The sequence below is a fragment of the Neoarius graeffei genome, chromosome 8 (assembly GCF_027579695.1).
Source record: "Neoarius graeffei isolate fNeoGra1 chromosome 8, fNeoGra1.pri, whole genome shotgun sequence".
In the NCBI taxonomy this organism is placed as follows: Eukaryota; Metazoa; Chordata; class Actinopteri; order Siluriformes; family Ariidae; genus Neoarius; species Neoarius graeffei.
The window spans coordinates 14,460,064-14,480,684 of NC_083576.1; the positions used below are offsets into that span (position 1 = coordinate 14,460,064).

The window sequence follows — 20,621 nt, forward strand, 5'->3', positions numbered from 1 at the left end:
CTCGGAGAGGTACGGAGCAGCTCGTCTCAATTCAGATAAGAGCATATTTCATTATGGAAGTACGGTGGACTGTTCCTTTAAGAACATCTCTTTTTATTTTTCAAGAATTATTATTCTTCTAGCATTTTTCACAAATTGCTCCCGTCATTTCGCCGGTTTGTTTACATTCTTCATCTTTAAAATTTGTTATTTTTTTAATCATCTTTTAAAAAGACTGGTTCAAAAGCTCAGAGAAGTTTGAAAATGACTTAACTGAAATGTCCAAGGAAGAATGAAATACCTAAAGCTATTCTATACGATGGCACGACAGCAAAACGGCACTTTCTACAAAAAAACCAACACTAAAGTAAATTCGTGCCGCCGTCGATAGATTTTTAAGAAGTGCGCCTAAGAGGAAATGATTTTGTCGGGCTTTTTGTATAAAGTTTTAATTTATTGAATTTGCAAAAAATAAAAATGCTCTGTTTCTCAAAGTCCAGTGAACGTGGATGGAATAACAGTTATTCCACTCGATCTCGTCGTAGCTCAGCGCTACGCACCTTGTCAGCTATCAGCTCGTGTACGACTCGACTTCGTGGAATAATTGTTATAGTTCTTGAGGATATCCGTAAGAATTGAATGATGACGTGATGTAATCAACTGTTCTACGAACATACTTTTAAAGCATTTTTTTAACTCGCTCATTCATGCTGATTGACAGTCGTATGCTTGGATGAAGTAGTTGCAAAATTATCACAGTTTACAAAATATTGACTCAAGTTCTAATTATGTGTCAAATTAAAATCTAAAATTGTGATGAGGAAGCTGTCTCGAGCTGACCTGCACTGTAAAAGATGTGGAAATAGTCACTGGACTGTATAGTCTTGATCTCTGCTTCAGGACGTGTTGGCCAAGCAGTGGCTTTGAGGGCAAAGGCTTTTGGTTTTGGGGTGATTTTCTACGACCCGTATCTGCCCGAGGGGGTAGAAAAATCCCTGGGGCTCCAGCGCATGGCCACGCTGCAGGATCTGCTCATCCACTCAGACTGTGTGTCCCTTCACTGCAGCCTGAACGAACACAACCACCACCTCATCAACGACTTCACTATCAAACAGGTAGCTCACGTGCACACACGCGTCACCTCATGCCACTGAGGGCCGTCACGTGTCGCGATGTGTCCTTAAAGTCCTGATACATCCTTTGTTACCGAGGCATTGCAGTTTAAGACCACAAGTGCATTTTTCTGCTTTACATTCAGTGAAAACTTGATTACCTTCTAATAGCATCTTGTGATCTGTGTGTTAGATGCGTCAGGGTGCGTTCCTGGTGAACACTGCACGAGGGGGCCTGGTGGATGAGAAAGCTCTGGCTCAAGCACTGAAAGAGGGCAGAATACGCGGCGCAGCTCTCGACGTCCACGAGACCGAGCCCTTTAGGTAAGCGTGTGCGTTTTAGCAAGGATTTTTTCTGACTTGTATTTGGACAGTACGTATTTATGACCTGGAAATTCAGGTTCGCTGAGCAAATTTGCCGTTGGTTAATTATTTTTTTTAATCACGCAATAGGTACATTTCTAAAACCTTTCTGCTGCTAGAGACTTCTTTGAATTAAAAGATAAATACCACAGTGAATGAATAAGCTCTACACATATTAGGCTCATTTGTTTTAAATGTGTACGATATTCCAGAACAATATAATATAATTCCACGACATGTTTAGGTCATTAATCATTTATAATTTACTTGTTTTGAGTTATTTAGTTTTGGATCAAACCCATTCACAGTGACCAGGCTAATAACGTAATACCAATTCAGAAATAAATATAGTCACCAGTATTATGGTGGGATGTTTTACAGCACTGTAACAAAATAATAATAATAATAATAATAATAATCATCCCTCTGGCTATGCTGCAGACTTCTGAGCACCACTGTCTTAAGGGTTGTTTTACAATCAGGGTGCGCAAGCTAAAAATCACAATCAGGGCTTTGAACCAGAATTTTTTTCCTATTGGTTCGTTCCGAACAGAAACGGAATTTTAACGTTTCCGGTTTTGGGTTCCACCATTAAATAGACGTTCCCGAACCGGTTAGATCAAAAAAATTTCATTCCCGGAACGGTTTATTACGTTCCCTGTCAGCTGTTTAACAAATGGCTATAAAATTATGTCTCTGTCTCATCCAGCTTAAGCCAAATGTAGGCTAATTCTATTACAACCTTCATTAAATAAGACAAGAAATAATTCAAAACAATTATTATTTCAAATGTTGGCGATTTGGATTCTCAGTATGTCTTCCCATCTACACAAACAGAAAAAGTGCCAAAAATGAAAGATAATTCGTTTAGTGCGTTACCAAAGGCTAGTCAGGCCCTATGCATTGATAGGCTAACAGAGGTTAACGTCATTTAATGTTCGCGAGCCTCTCATTAACGTGGACAAATATATTGATATCGTGTTTGAAATTGACGTTTTCGAATAACGATAGACTGCAATATTTACCTCTTATTTAAGATGTAGAGACGTGATAGTAGTCCACCCTCCCGCTCTCTCCATTCAGTCAGCGAACGTCACATAGGAAGTGAACCCCAGCGGGTCATAGAAACTTGCGCAGGAGAAGAATGACTTTTTTATTTGTAGGCTACGGAAACTTTGAGGAACGAAATAAAAACCGGTATTAACCGGTTACCATTATTTTTAATAAGCGTTTCTGTTCCGGAACATAAAAAATAATAAAGTTTCTGGTTTCGTTTCTGTTCCATGTGAAATAGAAAAAGTTCCCGGTTTTCGTTCCTTGAACCGGTTCAAAACCCTGCATTTAACACTTATTATCTTCAATATCAAAAGGCTTGACTAAATAAACTTGGTTGTTTATTGTAGCCCTGTGATCGCTCTATTTACCATGCAAAAAAAAAAATGTGATAACGTTATTTTTGGTGAATGTATGGGAATATATGTCATATTTAGCAAAATTACTCGTGTCATTTAGAAAAAGTGCTTTTTTGACCACAGGTAGCTCCAAAAGGGATGCACTTAAATCATTCTTTATACCATAAAACACATATTTGGTTCCATATCATTTGGAAACATTTTGATCAAATTAGTATGTAATTGTGTCAAAAAAAAAAAGTCCTCTCCGAGACAGCTAATTTTTCAATATAAAATAACATATCTAAAATGATTATTTTCATACTAAAATGTGGTCAAGATATTGGGACGTAAATATTAGAGACAACTAACACAAAGCTTACAGCCTTATATTTAAAAGCACTATGGAAGTAGCGGATTCTGAATTGTCAAAAAAAAAAAAGTCCTCTCCGAGAATCACTTCATTTGTTTCTCCCAGCCCTGCTTAAAGCTACACTTAATCTTATAATACAAACTATTACACATGCCTATGTTCATATGTGTATTAATTTCCAAAAGTGCAAATTTTATAGTTTTTTTTTTTTTTTTAAACCAGTTTGAAACAATTTGAATTTTGGACCCCTGTGACGCAAACTTTGTACCCTGATTGTAAAACAACCCTTAAGAGAGTGGTGATTTGGAGACATAGAGGTGTGGGGTCTTTGAGTTTTATGCTGCGTGAAAGTCAGAACTCGGAATAATGTCATTTTACAAAGTGCAGAATCTCTGTAATGTCTCCATGGACACCACCTTGTTTGTCTTTTGTTAGCAATACGAATGGCGCCTATTTACCTCCTCAAAACTGTATAGTCACTGATCTGTTAAAGGGGAACAGAGGGCAATATATAGAGTAAATATAACAATAAAACACACATTGATGACCCTTATTCAAGACTTACAAAAGTTTTTTGTTCTAAGGTTGGAAAGTTATAGTGTTTTGAAAGTAGCTCGAGCAAACTATTTCCGCAGTTTGAACAGCCCGCCATGATATTAATTTTATCCAATCAGAATGCACGTTCATTTTCTCTGCGTAACACTCATGACGTATGTATGTGCCCAGTTGTGTTGGCTCATTGAGGTTGGGAATAGCACGTGTCAAATACCTGTTTCTGCCTCTTGCGACGATTTCGCAAGTCCACGGGTGGCGCCTATCTCATTGCAGCAAATAAATTCTGCTGGACTCGTGAGCAACTCCACGTTACATTTTCCGCACGAGCACCACGCCGTGTCACCTGCACGCAGACGCTCTGCCCCACGCTCGCCATGCCCATGGTCAGCATCAGTCTCATCCTCGCCGTCATCCGAGCTTTCTTCTCTTATTTCATCACCGGAGTCGAGAGTACCTCTCCTAGGTTCAAACTGGTACCCTTCTAAGCCATAGCCTGCTTGCAGTGTGTCTTGCGGGATCTCTTCGTATGATTCGACAGAGCTGTCGCTTTCACTTGATGCGCCCGACGCCATGATTACACGCTTATCTCCTCTATTCCGGAGAGTTCCGCTAGTGCAGTGGGTAGCGCTGACGTCACGGTCTTTTAAAAATGGCGACTCTTGTGCGGTTTAGCGTATAAAGTATTATATTTACAATTACCAAGATATTTCGTTGTTTTCTAGTACATAAATTTGATAGAATACTTAAGAATACGTTACTTTGTCACATCAGCAACCGTATATATTATATTTTGTACCCCTTTAAATAAGATCGTGTGTGTGTGTGTTTTTATTGATCTAAAGCAAGTGCTTGTACAGTTGTGTTCTAAATAATAGCAGTGTGTTTAAAAACGTGAGTAAAGCTCAAAATCCTTATAATAGTTTTTATTTCTATGCATTGGGAACACTGCACATTAGATTCTACATCAAAATGTGAAGAAAAATGTATCAATATTTTAATTACTTTACAGAAAATGAAGAAAAATGAATATTGGGCTGTTCAAAAAAATAGCAGTGTCTGCATTTTTCATTACTGTATAAACTGAAAAAACCTTTAGGATTTAGCATTCCTGTGAATCACTAAACTAATATTTAGTTGTATAACCACGGTTTCTGAGAACCTCTGGCACCTGTGAACAGGTATTCCAGCCCAGGATGATTTAACATTCCACAGTTCCTCTGCATTTCTCAGGGATGAGAGTTTTCTGCTTTTCAGCAGATTTCCGCTTTTTCTGAGCAAAAATCGATATTATGCCAAATCCGTTGAGATTTTTTTTTTCCATTGAGGGGGGTTGGGGTATGTTCCTTCGTGATACTCAAGCGTACGATGATGTTGCATGTTTACATTTTCGCCATCTTTAGTCTCGTGGTAGAATACGTGTTATCTACAATGTAATTGGCCAAAACATCGCTGGTGAGAGCATGATAGCCAATCATAACAGTTCTTACAAAAGTACCCGCATCGTTCTATTTTATCGAAACTTGCACATGTTCATCGTCGCTGCGCTTCAAAAATACGTTTCTCTTTCGTATCGGCTTTTTTACTCAAAATGCCGAATACAATTGACAAGCGAGACGAAGCAAAGGCACGTGAAATCAATGCTGGTATAAAAAACAGAGAGGACTGACAAGCTTTTGTCTTTGGCCAAAAGGCTGAAGAAGTCGTCGAAATGATTAAATGAAAATGAGAAGTGACTGTGAACTATAAATAATTGTATAAAGTGTACATAGACATTATCCCATAAACTTAGCATTCGTTTGATTTAATACATTGAACATGTATATGATGGTCAGTAAATCTGAATTAATGCTGACAGTTTTGAAAACTTAAATATTTCAAAAGACTTTGAAATCATATGCAACTAATGAGGACATAGGGTGACTGACCTTTTCTCCCTAATAAATTTTATTTAATATATGAACATTTTGATAATTAATAAAACTTGCGTTTAATGTGAATTTAGTTTGTCATTTTTGTCGATCATGAATTATAACCATACCCTTGAATGTAGAATGTGATTTTATTTTGAATTCAAACAATACTCCTATTGATTTGAAACATATTTTCATGTAAATGTATAAAAAAGACAACAGATTTTTTTATCTACTACAGCTCAGATTGCAGGAAAAGTGGTTTGTAAGGCCTTATTTTTCAAAATTTTCCTCGGGGGGTATCCCTCTCAGACCCCCGGCTTCGGGCGCCATCTTGTTTTCTGCTTTTTTGGTGACCACCCACTCTCATCCCTGATTTCTTGGTTTTGCCTCAGAAACAGCATTTTTGATGTCACCCCACAAGTTTTCTATCGGATTAAGGTCCGGGGATTGGGCTGGCCACTCCGTAACTTTCATTTTGTTGGTCTGGAACCCTGATGCTGCTCGCTTACTGGTGTGTTTGGGGTCGTTGTCTTGTTGAAACACCCATTTCAAGGGCATTTCCTCTTCAGCATAAGGCAACATGACCTCTTCAAGTATTCTGATATATGCAAACTGATCCATGATCCCTGGTACGCGATAAATGGGCCCGACACCATAGTAAGAGAAACATCCCCATATCATGATGCTTGCACCACCATGCTTCACTGTCTTCAGAGTGTACTGTGGCTTGAATTCGGTGTTTGGGGGTCGTCTGAAAAACTGTCTGTGGCCCTTGGACCCAAAAAGAACAGTCTTACTTTCACCAGCCCACAAAATGTTTCCCCGTTTCTCTTTAGGCCAGTCGATGTGTTCTTTGGCAAATTGTGTCCTCTTCAGCACGTCTTTTTTTTTTTTTTAACAGAGGCACTTTGCAGGGGCTTCTCGCCAATAGATTAGCTTCACACAGGCACCTTCTAATTGTCACAGTACTCACAGGTAACTTCAGACCGTCTTTGATCACCCTGGAGCTGATCGTTGGCTGAGTCTTCGCCATTCTGGCTATTCTTCGATTCATTCGAATGGTAGTCTTCTGTTTTCTTCCACGTCTCTCTGGTTTTGCTGTCCATTTTAGCCAAGCAGCCTATCATTTTCTGCACTTCTTTATACGTTTTCCCCTCTCCAATCAACGTTTTAATCAAGGCACGCTGTTCTTCTGAACAATGTCTGGAACGACCCATTTTTCTCAAGTTTTCAGAGAGAAATGCATGTACACCATGTGCTGGCTTCATCCTTAAATTAGGGCCACCTGATTGACTGACAGCTGTTTTTTCACAGAATGAATGACCTCAGTAATTGAACTCCACACTGCTATTATTTTGAACACGCCCCTTTCACTTAATTATTTGATTACACAGACTCAGGAGCATGCATATCATGAATGTTGGGTCTGTTGGTTTTCTATGACACACCTACTGGAAAAATTATTTGCCATGTAGTAATATAATTTCTACCAAAAACAGTGATTGATCTGGTTAGTCATGTTGGACTGCTATTATTTTGAACACAACTGTATGTATGACGTAACTCGTTTAAAGGTAAGAAGTGCTATTTTGTTTACTGTTGATAGTGTTGGCATCAGTAATGCCCAGGCCAGACGGCAGAAAGACGCGTGCTGTGACCTGCGATCGGTCGGGTGGCTACTGATCGCAGATGGATGCAGGCGTTTTGCGTCTCATCCTTTGTTGTAGTCAGACATATCGCAAGACGCAGGTTGACGCAGCACAGAGAAAACCTTATATAAGGCCATAAGACTGCTCGTAGGTTGTTGTAAACTCTGTGTCTACTTGCGCTGCATCGCAGCCATCTCTAAAGACTTGTCTTCCCGTGCGTCTAGCTGTCACTACCTGCTTCAACCTGCGATTGGTCACTCAAGTGTTGCACGACCGCCTGCCTCCACATGCACCGATTGGAAGCAAATCGCAGCTGAAATGCGAACAGATCGTGATCCACTTGCGTCACCCTGCGTCTGCTAAAGACCCTCTGCAACACACTGCCATTATCTGCGTCATCGTGCATCGACACAAGACCAGTCTTGCGTCTACCTGCGATTTTATCATCGCAGGTAGACGCAAGTAGTTGAAAACTAGCTGCAGCCTACCGTCTGACCTGGGCATAAGGACCCCTGAGAAGACAGGGCATATATATATATATATATATATATATATATATATATATATATATATAAAATCATGCACGGAGAGGCTCTGGTTGAAATTATGGATTCTTTGACATGACTGGCATAATACTATTTTATGAGCACGTAGCCATGAAGAAAATAGTAGTTTCCCAGTCACTGAAGAGAATCCATAATTACTGGAGCCTCTCAGTGCATGGTATATTAGATTTATATCCCTCATCAAAAAATTCCAAACTAATGGCCCTTTTCCACGGCCCTTTTTCAGCTCACTTCGGCCCGACACGGCTCGCGTTTCGACTACCTCAGAACAGCACGACTCAGCTCACTTCAGCCCTGCTCAGCCCCCAAAACTCGCACGGTTTTGGAGTGGGGCTGAAGCGAGCCAAACCGAGCCGAGTGGGGCTAGGGGCGTGAGGAGACACTCCCCTGTGCACTGATTGGTGAGGAGGAGTGTCCTCACATGCCCACACACGCCCCGCGAGCACGCTGGGATCTGTAAACACCGTAAACCCGGAAGAAGAAGAATTACGAATTACGAGAATTTCTGAAGCCTTATGCGCCTCGCCTCATCTATACGCTCTTGCCAGTATCTGTTGGCGTTGTCAGTGACAACAAGCCACAGCACCAAGACCAGCAACACTAACGACTCCATGTTTATTGTTTACTCTCTGGGTCGTGAGACTACCGCTTAAAAGGTCACTGATGTCACTGTTTGCGCCGCCTAACGACATCACGTGACGTCCACCCACTTTCGCTAACTCCACCCAATGTGTCCACCCACTTCCAGCCAGCACGGTTCAGCGCGGTTGTAGTCGAAATGCAACTCCAACAGCCCCACTCAGCTCGACTCAGCCCAACTCAGCCGCGTTGGTAGTGGAAAAGCGGCATAAGTGTTAACTTTTGTCAATGAGATTAAATCTCAGCATCAACTCACTGGAGGCAGCCATGTTTGTTGTTAACATTGGTACGACCTTCGACTTGCACATGTGCAATGTACCATGCTATCGCTTTATTTTATTTTATTTTATTTTATTTTAGCCATGCTATCACCTGCCTCGCCAGGCATGATCATGATACGTAGATCTGCGCGCACACACATGCTCACGGAGCCACAGCTATGACTCGAGTCGGTTACTGAATCGCTATTTTTGGTATTTGAAAAAGAGACTAAGTAAGCACAAACTATTACTGACTCTCAAAATCAGAAAACTGTTAAAACTATTGATTTGTGTGGTTATTTGAACGTGTTCAATTAAAAATGCCCCTGGCTGAAATGTGACCGTTCTTGTTTCGATTGTACTAATGACTTCTATTTTTGTCTGTCTTTATTGTTAAAAAAAAAAACACTCGAGTCAGCCATGTAGCTTGAAATTGACATCAGTTCATGGTATATCCAGGATATACCATGACTGACTCGCACTTTTTTTTTTTCCCCAGTAGCGGAACTATTTTGTGTCACATGAGCCGTCCTTGGCCAGTCCCTACACGGGAATTTTTTGATGACGGATATAAATGAAAATGTATCTCTCACACAAAGAAAGAAACTGAGTTACAAGGTCTAGTGGAATGCAGCATTAGTCATAACTACTGAATGTGTTATGGGACAGAATTACAGAATGGTGTGTTAGAAGTCAGTATGTGATCATACAAATCTCTTTTGTCTTGCATGTTATTCCCCAGCTTCTCTCAGGGGCCTCTAAAGGATGCCCCTAATCTGATCTGCACCCCCCACACATCCTGGTACAGTGAGCAGGCTTCCATTGAGGCGAGGGAGGAGGCAGCGCGGGAAGTACGCAGAGCCATCACAGGTTAGGAACCTTCTCCCACTCAAACATCATCTTCCTGTGTGATAATGTGTGGGGGTGGGTTTTTTTTTTTTTCTTTTGGTGGCTAATGGGGTTTTTGTGTGTGTGTGTGTGTTTTTCTGTAGGTCGTATTCCTGACAGTCTGAAAAACTGTGTGAATAAGGAGTATCTGATGGCAGCTTCCCAGTGGCCTACTATGGAGACTGCCTCTGTGCACTCTGAACTCAACGGAGCAGGATACAGGTAAGAACTGCATCAACCAGACAAATTGTTCCTACCTCGTTTTTCGAGTTTACCCGTACACAGTCGTTTTACACTTGAACATCTGTCCTTCCCAGGTTTCCGGCAGGTCTGATTGGTGTAACCCCGGGAGCTCTGCCTGGTGCAGGGGCAGGAGTAGAGGGCATGGTGGCAGGCACACTGCCCCTAGCCCATCCCCTCGCCCCGGTCTCACACCCACCACACACCCCCTCACCCGGGCAGCCAACCAAGGCAGAGGCTGACAGAGACGTCCCTTCTGACCAATAGCATCCCAACACATTCCATCGTTGCCCCAGCGATGCCCTTTCCCCCCCGTCCCTTTTTTTAGGCCATCCATGCTGATGCCCTGCTTTTGACGTAACACCCGGGTCAATCCAGTCAAACAGAACACACAAGTCCAGACGTGACCCACTCAAAAACATTTCCCTCCCCCTCAACATCTCCTTCCCTTTCTTTGTTGTCGTATCCGTTTATGTTTTCACCTGTGCAGCAAGCAATAACTCTCTTTCTCAAGGATTCAGTAATTGGGTTGTTTTTGGTAGAATTAGTAAACCCCTTTTTATTTTTTATGCCTTTTTGAATCTGGACTAGTTGGAGTTTGTTTCTGAGTAGCGTGTCTTCTACCTGCCTTCTGTCTCTCCAGCCGATTTAACAGTATAGTAAGGAACACGTGAATTTTTCTTTCTTTTTTTTTCTTCTTCAACCTTGCAAGCATAAATTAGTGATTTTTTTTTTTTTTTTTTTTAAACCATATGTTTGACCCTTGAAGCAAAGTGGAAAAGCTGGTTAAAGTCATTGAATTTCTTTTTGACCGCAGTTCCAACAGACAGCCACCAATAGCCACACCTTTCACAACCGGAATAGAGTGATGAGAGAAACAATGTGTCATCTGTCTTTGCCTGACAGTAACTCAGTGGCGATCTTGGACACTTTGGGTTCCACTTTTCTCTTCATATTGAGGACATCGTGTCCATCCTGTCCTTCTGAAGTAGGACGAACTCTCATTTCCTGTAAAGCTTGTTGGGTATCTGTTCAGTCATATGCTTCTCTGTATCAGTAATGTATGGATCAATGATGCATCGGTCTCTGTAAGAGCATCATAAATATGGCGTTTGTGTACAGCTTTTTATCGACGTCCGATCACCTTTCCACTTCCGCAGAGTGAAATCTCTTCGACTTTACCGGTGTAGATGTATGAAATCTCTATTTTGTGTGTGTGCATCTCTGAACTTCACAATGATTTATGATTCTCTTATAAAGACCATGTGATTGGGAATATTCAGAAAGCCGTGTTACACTTAATCTGTCCTTTCTTTCACTGTTAATTTTATTAAAACTGAGGGGGAAAATTGGAAGAACGTTTTCAAGTGTCTTAAAAAGGCCGGTTGTTCCACTTACAGGTTTTTACATTATTTCATTTTCCAGGTAGGATTTTGTTAATGTGTTTTTTTTTTAATTTTTATTTTTTATTTTTATTAGTAGTAAGTAGTATTATTTTGGGACTCGTGCTCTCTTCTAAAGCATACACAGATCGTCCACCTTGATATGCCCAGCTCCTTTGTTTTTCTTATCTTTCCATACTTCCTGGATGTGCCTCCCTGGGTGGATCAGCTTTTTCACAATGACCTTTGTTCGTGATTCCTTTTATCTCTGATGGTCCTTCCTTCTGCTCCTGCTCTTCCCAGAACATCACTGTGTAAGGAGTCAGGCTGCTCTCACCCTGCCAGGTGCTTGAGTGAAGATGATATATATATATATATATATACACACACACGCATGCTTCTAAAGCTGTTGTCTTGAATAGCTTCTCTTCAGCTAGGGGTTTGCAGACATGCAGAGATCTTGGGTGTTATTTCCCCCCCCCCCCCCCCCCCCCCCATTCATCTTTTGCCTACAGACCTCTGTAGTAACATGATATGGCCATTAGAGGTCAATGACGGTGTACATCGGAGTCCAATCCTGTCTCAGCATTTCATTTTCCCAGCTGCATTTCAGTCATGCAGCTGTCGTTGCTCAGAAACGATCAATGCTTTTTGTCTAATATGGAAGGCCGTCAGAACCAGACTTCTTCACTTCATCCATCAGCAGACCGTATGGCTGACTTCCAAAGATTCAGGACGGAGCCGTGGCAGGAGTGCAATCTGTCCCTTTATCAGTCAGAAGTGCAAAACTCAAGACGTCAGTGTTAACCGTTTTTCTTTATTTGCCTTCTCTTTCTTCCTGACTCTGTACTCAACATAAGGAGCACAGTGGGGTTTGGATGGAGCTAGTTCACTGACAAACCAGTCATTTTCCAAAGGGGGTTGTCCGATCATCCCCTGAAACGAGTATCTTGTATGAAAAGTGTTCCGTGTCAAGGGAAACCATTTCTAGTACCTCAGTAACAGATATTGAATGTATGATCTACTTGTTCTTTGTTTTGTACAGCTTCTTTTTAGACGCGTTTTTCGAGGTTATCCGGCACGTCTAACAAGGATATTCCCCTCCATTTGCTTTAGCATAGGCTAGCATCTGGTAGTTTGAGTTAGTTGGTTTGAATTGCAGGCTTTTATGTTCGAGCTTTCCCTTTGTTTGTCTCCGATTCATTATGAATGAGCACAAATCTGCATCGCCGTTCAGTTACTGTAGGGAGTGTATATGTATCGATGAGGGAGTTGTAAGATGGATTTGGGGTCTGGTTGCGAATAAACTAGGTGATAGCACATTTAGAAATAAACTCTTAGAATGGTTTAAGAGCGTATCATAGATGTTGGTTATGGCGAAGATCCCCCCCCCCCCCCCATTCTGAATTTTTTTATTTTTGGAAAAATCCAACAAAGATTGGAACTAAACTAGTGTTTGTGCATGAAATGTCTGTTACCGTGCAATTTAATCCTGCTTTTTAATTGTGCATTTCTATCTAGTTAGCCCTTGATTGACTGACTGACTGTTCTCATGGAATAGACCGTCACTCATGAGCTTGAACCAAGATGTCATGCTAGTTTTGGTAATTTGGTGTCGTCTCCTCTTCTGTCCCCTTTTCTGTCTTTACAAAAAGTTCGAGCTGTACTTTTCAACCTTTTTTTTTTCCCCTTTTGATGTGCTTCATATTTTTGGACGTTTATAATTTTCTTCAGTCTTGAACATCACAGCAGTGTGTTTTTATATTCTTCAGTGTTCATGTTGTATGGAAACATTTCAAAAAGGACTTCTCTTCCCGGCGTTCACTTTTAAAGGTCCTTTCCAGCAGCTTGTCTGAAGGGTCGTAGGTTCCAGGGTTTCTTTCACTCGACTATAGTAGCCTTAAATTCATACACACTGATGGGCTTGGTCACCCATCCCCAACCTGTGTTCGATATGAAGAGAGATGTTACTTTTTAGCCATCCTGTGTGCTGGAAGCGTTATTTTACAGAGAACCCGACTGGTTTATGAATTCAAGGTGTGAAATCGGCTCTGCTCTCATCAAAGCTCCTCTCTCAAACCTGGAGTTATCCCAAAAGCCAGTCCAGGAATAGATGCATTGGGTCTGGAGCAATCATGTTCTCTCTCTCAGGGTTCAAAATGCACACATACACACCCTTCAGGAGTCTGTAGGTTACCAATCTCTGAAACTCCAGCATGAAGATCATTCAGAACGTACTCCTTACAGTCCCTTCAAGCTAAAATGTGTCCCATTTTTTTTCTTTTTCGTTTTGTTTCGTTTCTTTTTTTTTTTTTTAATTTTCCTCGCACTGATATCCATCAATGAAAGAATGAATGTTTTAATTGAGCTGTGTGTAACCTTGAACTTGGGAAATGTATTTTTACAACATGTGAACTTTTTATTCCTTTCTTTCACCACCGTTCTTTTCTTTGTAAATTGACCCCCCACACACCTTCCCATCACCAGACTGCAAAAACTACAAAAAAAAACTCTTGTAACTAGGCTCTTAAGCTTTACTTTTGCTTTTGTTTTCTTTTTTTATATTAGAAAACAATCATGTTTGTGATGGTAACCTCTGATGGTAAATTCCACAAGGTATTTTAATAAAATCCTGAAGATTAACCCCTTGTCTTTTCATGCTAAAGGGTTTCCATTCACCTGATTGTTCTTTTTAATTCACGTTTCGTCCATTAGAACTGAATCCGATCTAAACTCAAGTGCAAAGAACGAAAATGTAAAAGCAGTACATGTTAAGCTTCGTGAGTTTGTTTGAGACTGGAAGGTGATTTAAGGGAAGTTCAGTGATGTGTGTTTAGCAGGGAGCCCCTGCCGCTCGTGTTTATGATGCCTGTGTATTTACTTGTGCCCCCTGGCATGAGGTGGTTTTATACAGTGAAATCGGTTTTACGAGAGCTACAGGACGCGCACACCCTGCCTCGCCTGCCAACCCAAATGGTTCCCAAATGCACCTTTATGAGCCATCTCTTCTGTGCCCTACAATTCTGACACACATTTAGTGCTGGATTCCTGAGCCTTGTTTTTCTAACCAGGAATAGTTCACGGGCAGTGTGTTGAAGAGCGCTTGTTTGTAAGGTTTGGTTGTTTTAAGGCCTTTCACAAACGTTATCTTAATTACTTTATCCCTTTTTTTTTATTGTTTACCATAATTCCATGTGTTATTTCATAGTCTGGATGTCTTCAGTATTCTTCGATAATGTAGAAAATGGTCAAAATACAGAAAAACCTGTGAACGAGTAGTTATGTTCAGACTTTTGCCTGGTACTGGATGTCAGATCAATTTTGTACAAGATATGTATTTACACACATGGTCATTACACCTACATCTAAAATGATTGGCCTTTTTTAATCAGGTAGCCCAACCACTTGTGGGTAAACACTTACAGCCTGTTGTAGGGAGAAACAGCTCTAACATGGGGAAATGAAACAAAAGGGTTCTTATTTATTTAATAAAAGTGGGAAGCCATGGCCTAGAGGTTAGAAAAACAGCTTTGGGCTCAAAAGGTTGATGGTTCAATTCTCTGGACCAGCAGGAATGGCTGAAGTATCCTTAAGCAAGGCACCTAACCCCCAACTGCTTCCCAGGCTGCTCTGGGCATGTTGTACATCGCTCTGCACACTCTAGAGCAGGGGTCATCAGACTACGGCCCGCCACCCCTCTTTGACCGGCCCCTCTGCCCCCCACCACTTGAACCGGCTCTATGAGGCAATCCCCAAAAGTGGTCATGGCCTATTTTTTAAATTGCTTTTTGGCAAATAACAACATGTCTGCATCTTGTATTTTGTTGATTGTATCAATTAAAATTGATATTTAGTTATAAAATGAACTATTCATATTTTCCGAATTTTCATCATATGCTCGCGATCAAGCAGTGACGGGCAGCGCACGCGCAGAGAACTGTCAGTGTTCAGGACAGCAAAATGGCTAGCGGTCAGCAAAAAGCTGACAGAGAGTGCAGAGTTTTTAAAGAACAGTGGACCACCGATTATTTTTTTCGTTCAGTGTAAGGACCGTGCAGTTTGTCTTGTATGTAAAGAAAGTGTGTCGGTTTTCAAAGAATATAATCTGTGTCGTCACTACGAAACCCGCCACAAAGAGTATGCTAGTTTGCGAGGGCAAACAAGAGAAGACAGGATTCGGAGGATAAAATGCGGACTGGCTGCACAACAGAATGTATTCCTTCGCCAAACCCAGATCAACCAGGCTTCTGTCCGAGCTAGCCATAAGGTAGCTCACCTACTAGCTACCCATGGAAAGCCTTTTACTGATGGGGACTTTGTTAAAGTATGCATGCTTGCTGTGGCCGAGGAGGTGTGTCCCGACAAGAAGGATGCGCTCAATGCGGTGAGTCTCTCCGCACCTACTATGACCAGGCGAACCGAAGATTTGGGGGACAACGTGTACCAGTATGACCAGCTGAATGAGAAAGTGTCAGAATTCGAGTTTTTTACTTTGGCCATGGATGAGAGCAATGACGTGCAGGACACGGCACAACTGCTGTGATCTATTGATCTATTGCTCATATTATTATAATTTCACTGTTTTTTAAAATGTATTTATTGTATAGGCCTATTTATTTGACCTTTATTAAGTGCTGCACACAATTATTATTGATATTAATATCAACAGGCCTACCTACAATTTATAATTTTCCACTCACCTTTGCCAGTGTCAATCACCTCAACTAGGCAGATGTTTCTTACCTTGACAGCTTTGATGTTATTTTTATTAGAAAATAAATGGAATATCTGTGGTATTTCAAATTAAAACAAAGTGTGAAGACTCGATTACTACTTTTGCAAACCACTAGTAAAGATAAATATGTGCCAGGAATCAAGTGTTGATATAGTAGTGTGGGTATAGTAGTGGGGATGGCTGTGCCAGGCTAGTAATCTCTACTACACAATGAGGCCTGCTGGTGGTCATATTTGTCTGGGTCATACAATTCTATGTTATATAGCTGACCCGACCCCGGCCCCCCATCACAGTCAGGAACGACAATGTGGCCCCCAGAGAAAAAAGTTTGGTGACCCCTGCTCTAGAGCATCTGCTAAATTCCTGTAATGTAACATAATACAGTTTGTCAGGCCTCCTCTATCATGTCCGTGGAAGGGACACCATTTTCCTGGTCATCACATGTATGGATGGTAGTTAAAGGTAATGTTGAACTCACTCCAGAAGCTAAACCTAAAAGCGCTAAGGACTTTGGACTTTCAAAGTCATGCCCTTTGCACTGCTTTTTGCCACTTTAAAATGCCACATGCAGGAACATTCCTAGGAATGTCCTCTGTTTCCAAAACACGCTTTTAGTCAAGCCCTAAGCAATCTCCAGCTATTGCTCGGCCGGCCTTCATGTTACCGTGTTAATAAGTGTAGCCCGATTTGGTGCAAAAGGACATTTTTGGGCTATGCGATCAGCACTAATGGTGAGGCTACTAATCTAGTGAATGTGGCTGTTGTCACAAACTGTTCCCTGCAACTTTGCTTCTGTGCTGCTTTGGTTTGGCATCATATTATGCAACAAGGCAAACACTTTGCCCCCCCACCCCCCACCCCCCGTTGGAGGTAAACGAACATTGTGACTTGGCTTAAACGTGTAAGACATACTCAGCAGGGCTCTTGTCCTGGCATGCACCAGTCCAAGCATTCATTCATGATACTGATAGGAATGTTTGGATTAGTGGAGTGAAGGGATGGCAGAGTGAATAGTTGCTTCCTTCAGTCATGTCCTAGTCCATCCTGAACAGACTGGTTGCATCACCTGTCATGAATTGCTGGCAGTGGTAGACATTGTACCACTTCTGTGCCAAACTTTCTCTGCCAACTCCTTTCTATAAATGTGTCTTATATGGTCAAAAAGTGCAATTGTATGACCAGGAAATTATAGTTTTAACATGAAGTCTATTTTGTTGATGCCATCAACTGTTCATTGAGAAAGACTTGAGTGCAAGACTCTTCATGACAACTCCAGTCCTCAAGCTATCATGGTGATTGTAGCCCTAAGCCATTGTAACAAAACTGTAAGTGTCCGGAGCTATCTTCTAAGTGCATGTTTCGACTGTCTGTATGGGGCCGTCCTTTACAAGAGCGAAGCAATGCAAATCTTGGCTACAAGTAGGGCATCAGGATGGATCAGGTAAGTCTGAAGAGCAGGAGCAGGTAGCATCACTGGTAATTCAGAATTGCCATCTCTCACTCTTTCAGGTATGCCTGTTGTGACCTCATGGTTAAGAACTGTGTATATTGTGCGTCGAGTGCAAGTGGGGACTCTGGTAAGATGAACTATGACAGTGTAGATGCAATAGGCTTATCAAATCAGTCTCATATAAAAAGGAATCAGTCTCAATTCATTAATCATTAATTCAAGTGTCTAATAGTTTATAGCTAAACTATTAAAATCACTGGAATAACTTGGTGGTGATGTTGCTATAGTTTGAGTATTGTAGCTCAAATGTAATACATTTACTCTAGATCTATAACATTCATATAACAACCGAATGGGCAAAGGCAATTAGAATACTTGTTTGGCAGAGGTTGGCACTCAGTGGATGTTGTAGCAATAGACAGGACACAGTTTATTCCAAAGATACCATTTATTGAAATAGCTGACATGAATTAGCAAACTAATACTGATCAGATATAGCAACAATAGCAGCCAAGGAATAATTCAATATAAATGGTGATACAATGTATACAAATAGGAATCAATAGTGTATATGATGATAAGGCACTAATGGTGATCAGAAGTAATAAGCTGTATGCAAGTGTTCAGTGTAGGAGCGAGTGGATGTTAAAATGTGAGAGGGAAATCAAGTGTTTGTGTGTGAGTGTGTAGGCGTGTGTGTGCGTGGCTGCGCACTTTCGGGATGAGGAGGAGCTAGGGAGAGAGAGCGTGCGCAGGCGCATGACAAGGAGGAGGGGAGTGAGGTTGTGAATGGAACACGCAAGCCTTTGTGCTAGGCCTCAAAGCCAAACTTCTACTCAACCTTAGCTACTCCTGAAATCCCAGTGTTGAGGGGTGTAGTGTGATGGAGGGAGTTAAAAAGAGAGAGAGAGAGAGAGAAAACGCATGCACGATCTAACTAAATACAGATAGTAAACAAAGCAAATCAAACAACACGCGGTCTAAGACCGACTTTCATGTGAATCAAAATGTGTACATTTAAACAATAAATTAATTCAAATAACACTCCACATTTAACTAGTCACAACTAAGACTAACAATTGCCCAGATGCCAGCCTTACTTGAGATAGCTCTTGCTTGGCGACTGAAAGTGCGCCGTCTGTTATCCGAAGACAGCGCGGAGCGCAGGTCCAGGGAGAAAACAGTTTTGTTCCTTTCACTTTTACAGCTCGTCAGCTGAAGATCTTCGGTGTCCCATCAGTCGTCCGATGATCTGGAAGGAATCTTGTTTATAGTTTGTTGACGTTGAGAAAGGAAAAAGGGATCCGGTCGCCTTTTCTCTTTGAAATACTGCGTGGGCTGCAGTTACTAACCGGTTCAGTTATTATTGCAACTATGCAAAGATCAAATACATTGAACTTTGGCTAAAGGTCCAGTATCAATAGCTCGTTCTTTCTTCTCCTGTAGCACCGATGCAACAGCTTCTCTTTCATATGTGGAATCCACCGGCAGAGAGAGAAAATTTCGATTTCGCCGCGGGTTTTAAGCACAATCGTGACGTCACTGTATCCAATATCATCACAGGGAGTCAGAAGAATGGGCGGAGATAGAACATGTTCTGTCTCTCAATGATGGGTAGATTAAGTATGAATCCGATTTCCAGGTCTTGTGGGTTAACAAATATAGGAATAGCACTGCCAAGACTATATGCCAGGTGTACTTGTGAGGTATATATATTAGTGGTGGTAGTAGCTTTCAGTATGTTCTCAACCATGCTAAGAGGAACTAGATAAGGAGGGATTTTTCCACCATTTAAGTTGTTAACTGAGCTACTAACTTCTCTCAACACGTCCTGCATCAGATCTCTAACTACACGCACATAGGTTATATCTGACTCTACAATTCCTGACAATGTGTCTAAAGCATGCAGGGTGTTATTTATTAATGCTGAGTGCATGTTGACTGTGAGAATGGTTCCCTGCAGGGTTCTGCCTAGGCCCTGCAGCTGGTCCTGTTGGACAAAGGTTTCGTTAGATTTCTGGGTGAATACTTAACAGTAGTGCATGCCTATGGGGTTAGCGAAGCATGCAAGGTAAAAAAAAAAAGAAAAGGTGGAGTGAGGCCGCTACAGGCTATCCACCCCCCTTTGGACTGGGGGAGCATTTATATAATGTTGCGAGCTGCTTCTTGACATCAGCCATGAGCTCCTTCAAGGTTTCCATTTCTGCCCTAAATTGGCCCTTGGGTTTGGTCTCTTTGGTGTTGAACCCGTGCTGGGGGCCATAACTGGATCGATCATTTGGTCTCCTATCAAAACGATTTCTCTGCAGCTTATTGGGGTAACGATCTTGTGGTCGATTACTCTTCTCCTGGTGGGTTGGTTCCCTTCGTGGGTGACGGCCATCCAGCTTGCTTGGGTCGTGGGTACCATAACCAACAGCTCTCCTGGGCTCACCTCGCTGGCTCTTCCACCCGCCCTGTTGGTGGCTTTGTGGGAAGCAGTTTTGGGTGGTTGGTTTTCGGGTTGACCCTTCTGACAGTACTTCGCAGCCCTCTAATTCCAACAGTGCGCTACCCTGAGATTGTACGTTGAGTACCCTTATGTCCTCATCCGGCTTGTCAGTTGGGCGCACAACTGTCTCCCATGCCATCTGGGCCATCTGTCTGATTTTCCGCATTGTTTTCTTACCTTGTTGGCACGCTCGCGTGACCTGAGTGTGCACACATGGGTGAAGGTTGTGCAGAAACAAGGATCTGAAACCTCAGTCTTCCTCCAGGCCTGGTGCATTTCTGCCTTGGAAGTAGGCGTTCCTCAGTCGCCTGTAGTACTCTCACAGGGGTTCTGCTCGTATATGTTTAATTTGAATGGCGCTGATGGTCGCCGACGTCTCGTCTGTGTAAGCCGAGTACTCTTCACGCAGAACCTTGCGGAGTCTGGAGTACTTGTTGCGGATACGGGGCGGCTGGGTTTCGATGAACGCATGAATGCTTCTACTGGTTGTCTTCTAGATAAGCTTCAATTTCTCCCTTGGTGTGGCCTGGGGCAGGTCAGAGAGGCAATGTTCCACTTCCCTGAGGTAATCTTCAATGTTGGAGTTGCGGCTGTCGGGGTCCAATTGCTTGATGTCCTTTGCAAAGGAGTCAAGC

General features: G+C 41.9%; 1 protein-coding gene across 2 annotated transcripts in view; it reads left to right on the plus strand.

The window, feature by feature from the left end:
- The window catches only part of LOC132890473 (C-terminal binding protein 1), a 35,832-nt gene extending 21,879 nt beyond the window's left edge, over positions 1-13,953 (plus strand). For both annotated transcript variants that reach the window (XM_060927343.1, XM_060927344.1), the window contains 5 exons: positions 880-1,094; positions 1,285-1,415; positions 9,543-9,670; positions 9,793-9,910; positions 10,006-13,953. In XM_060927343.1, coding sequence (XP_060783326.1) covers positions 880-1,094; positions 1,285-1,415; positions 9,543-9,670; positions 9,793-9,910; positions 10,006-10,195 — 782 coding nt within the window. In that variant the 3' untranslated portion in view covers positions 10,196-13,953. The remainder of the gene's footprint in view (positions 1-879; positions 1,095-1,284; positions 1,416-9,542; positions 9,671-9,792; positions 9,911-10,005) is intronic.
- The last annotated feature ends 6,668 nt before the right edge of the window (positions 13,954-20,621 follow it).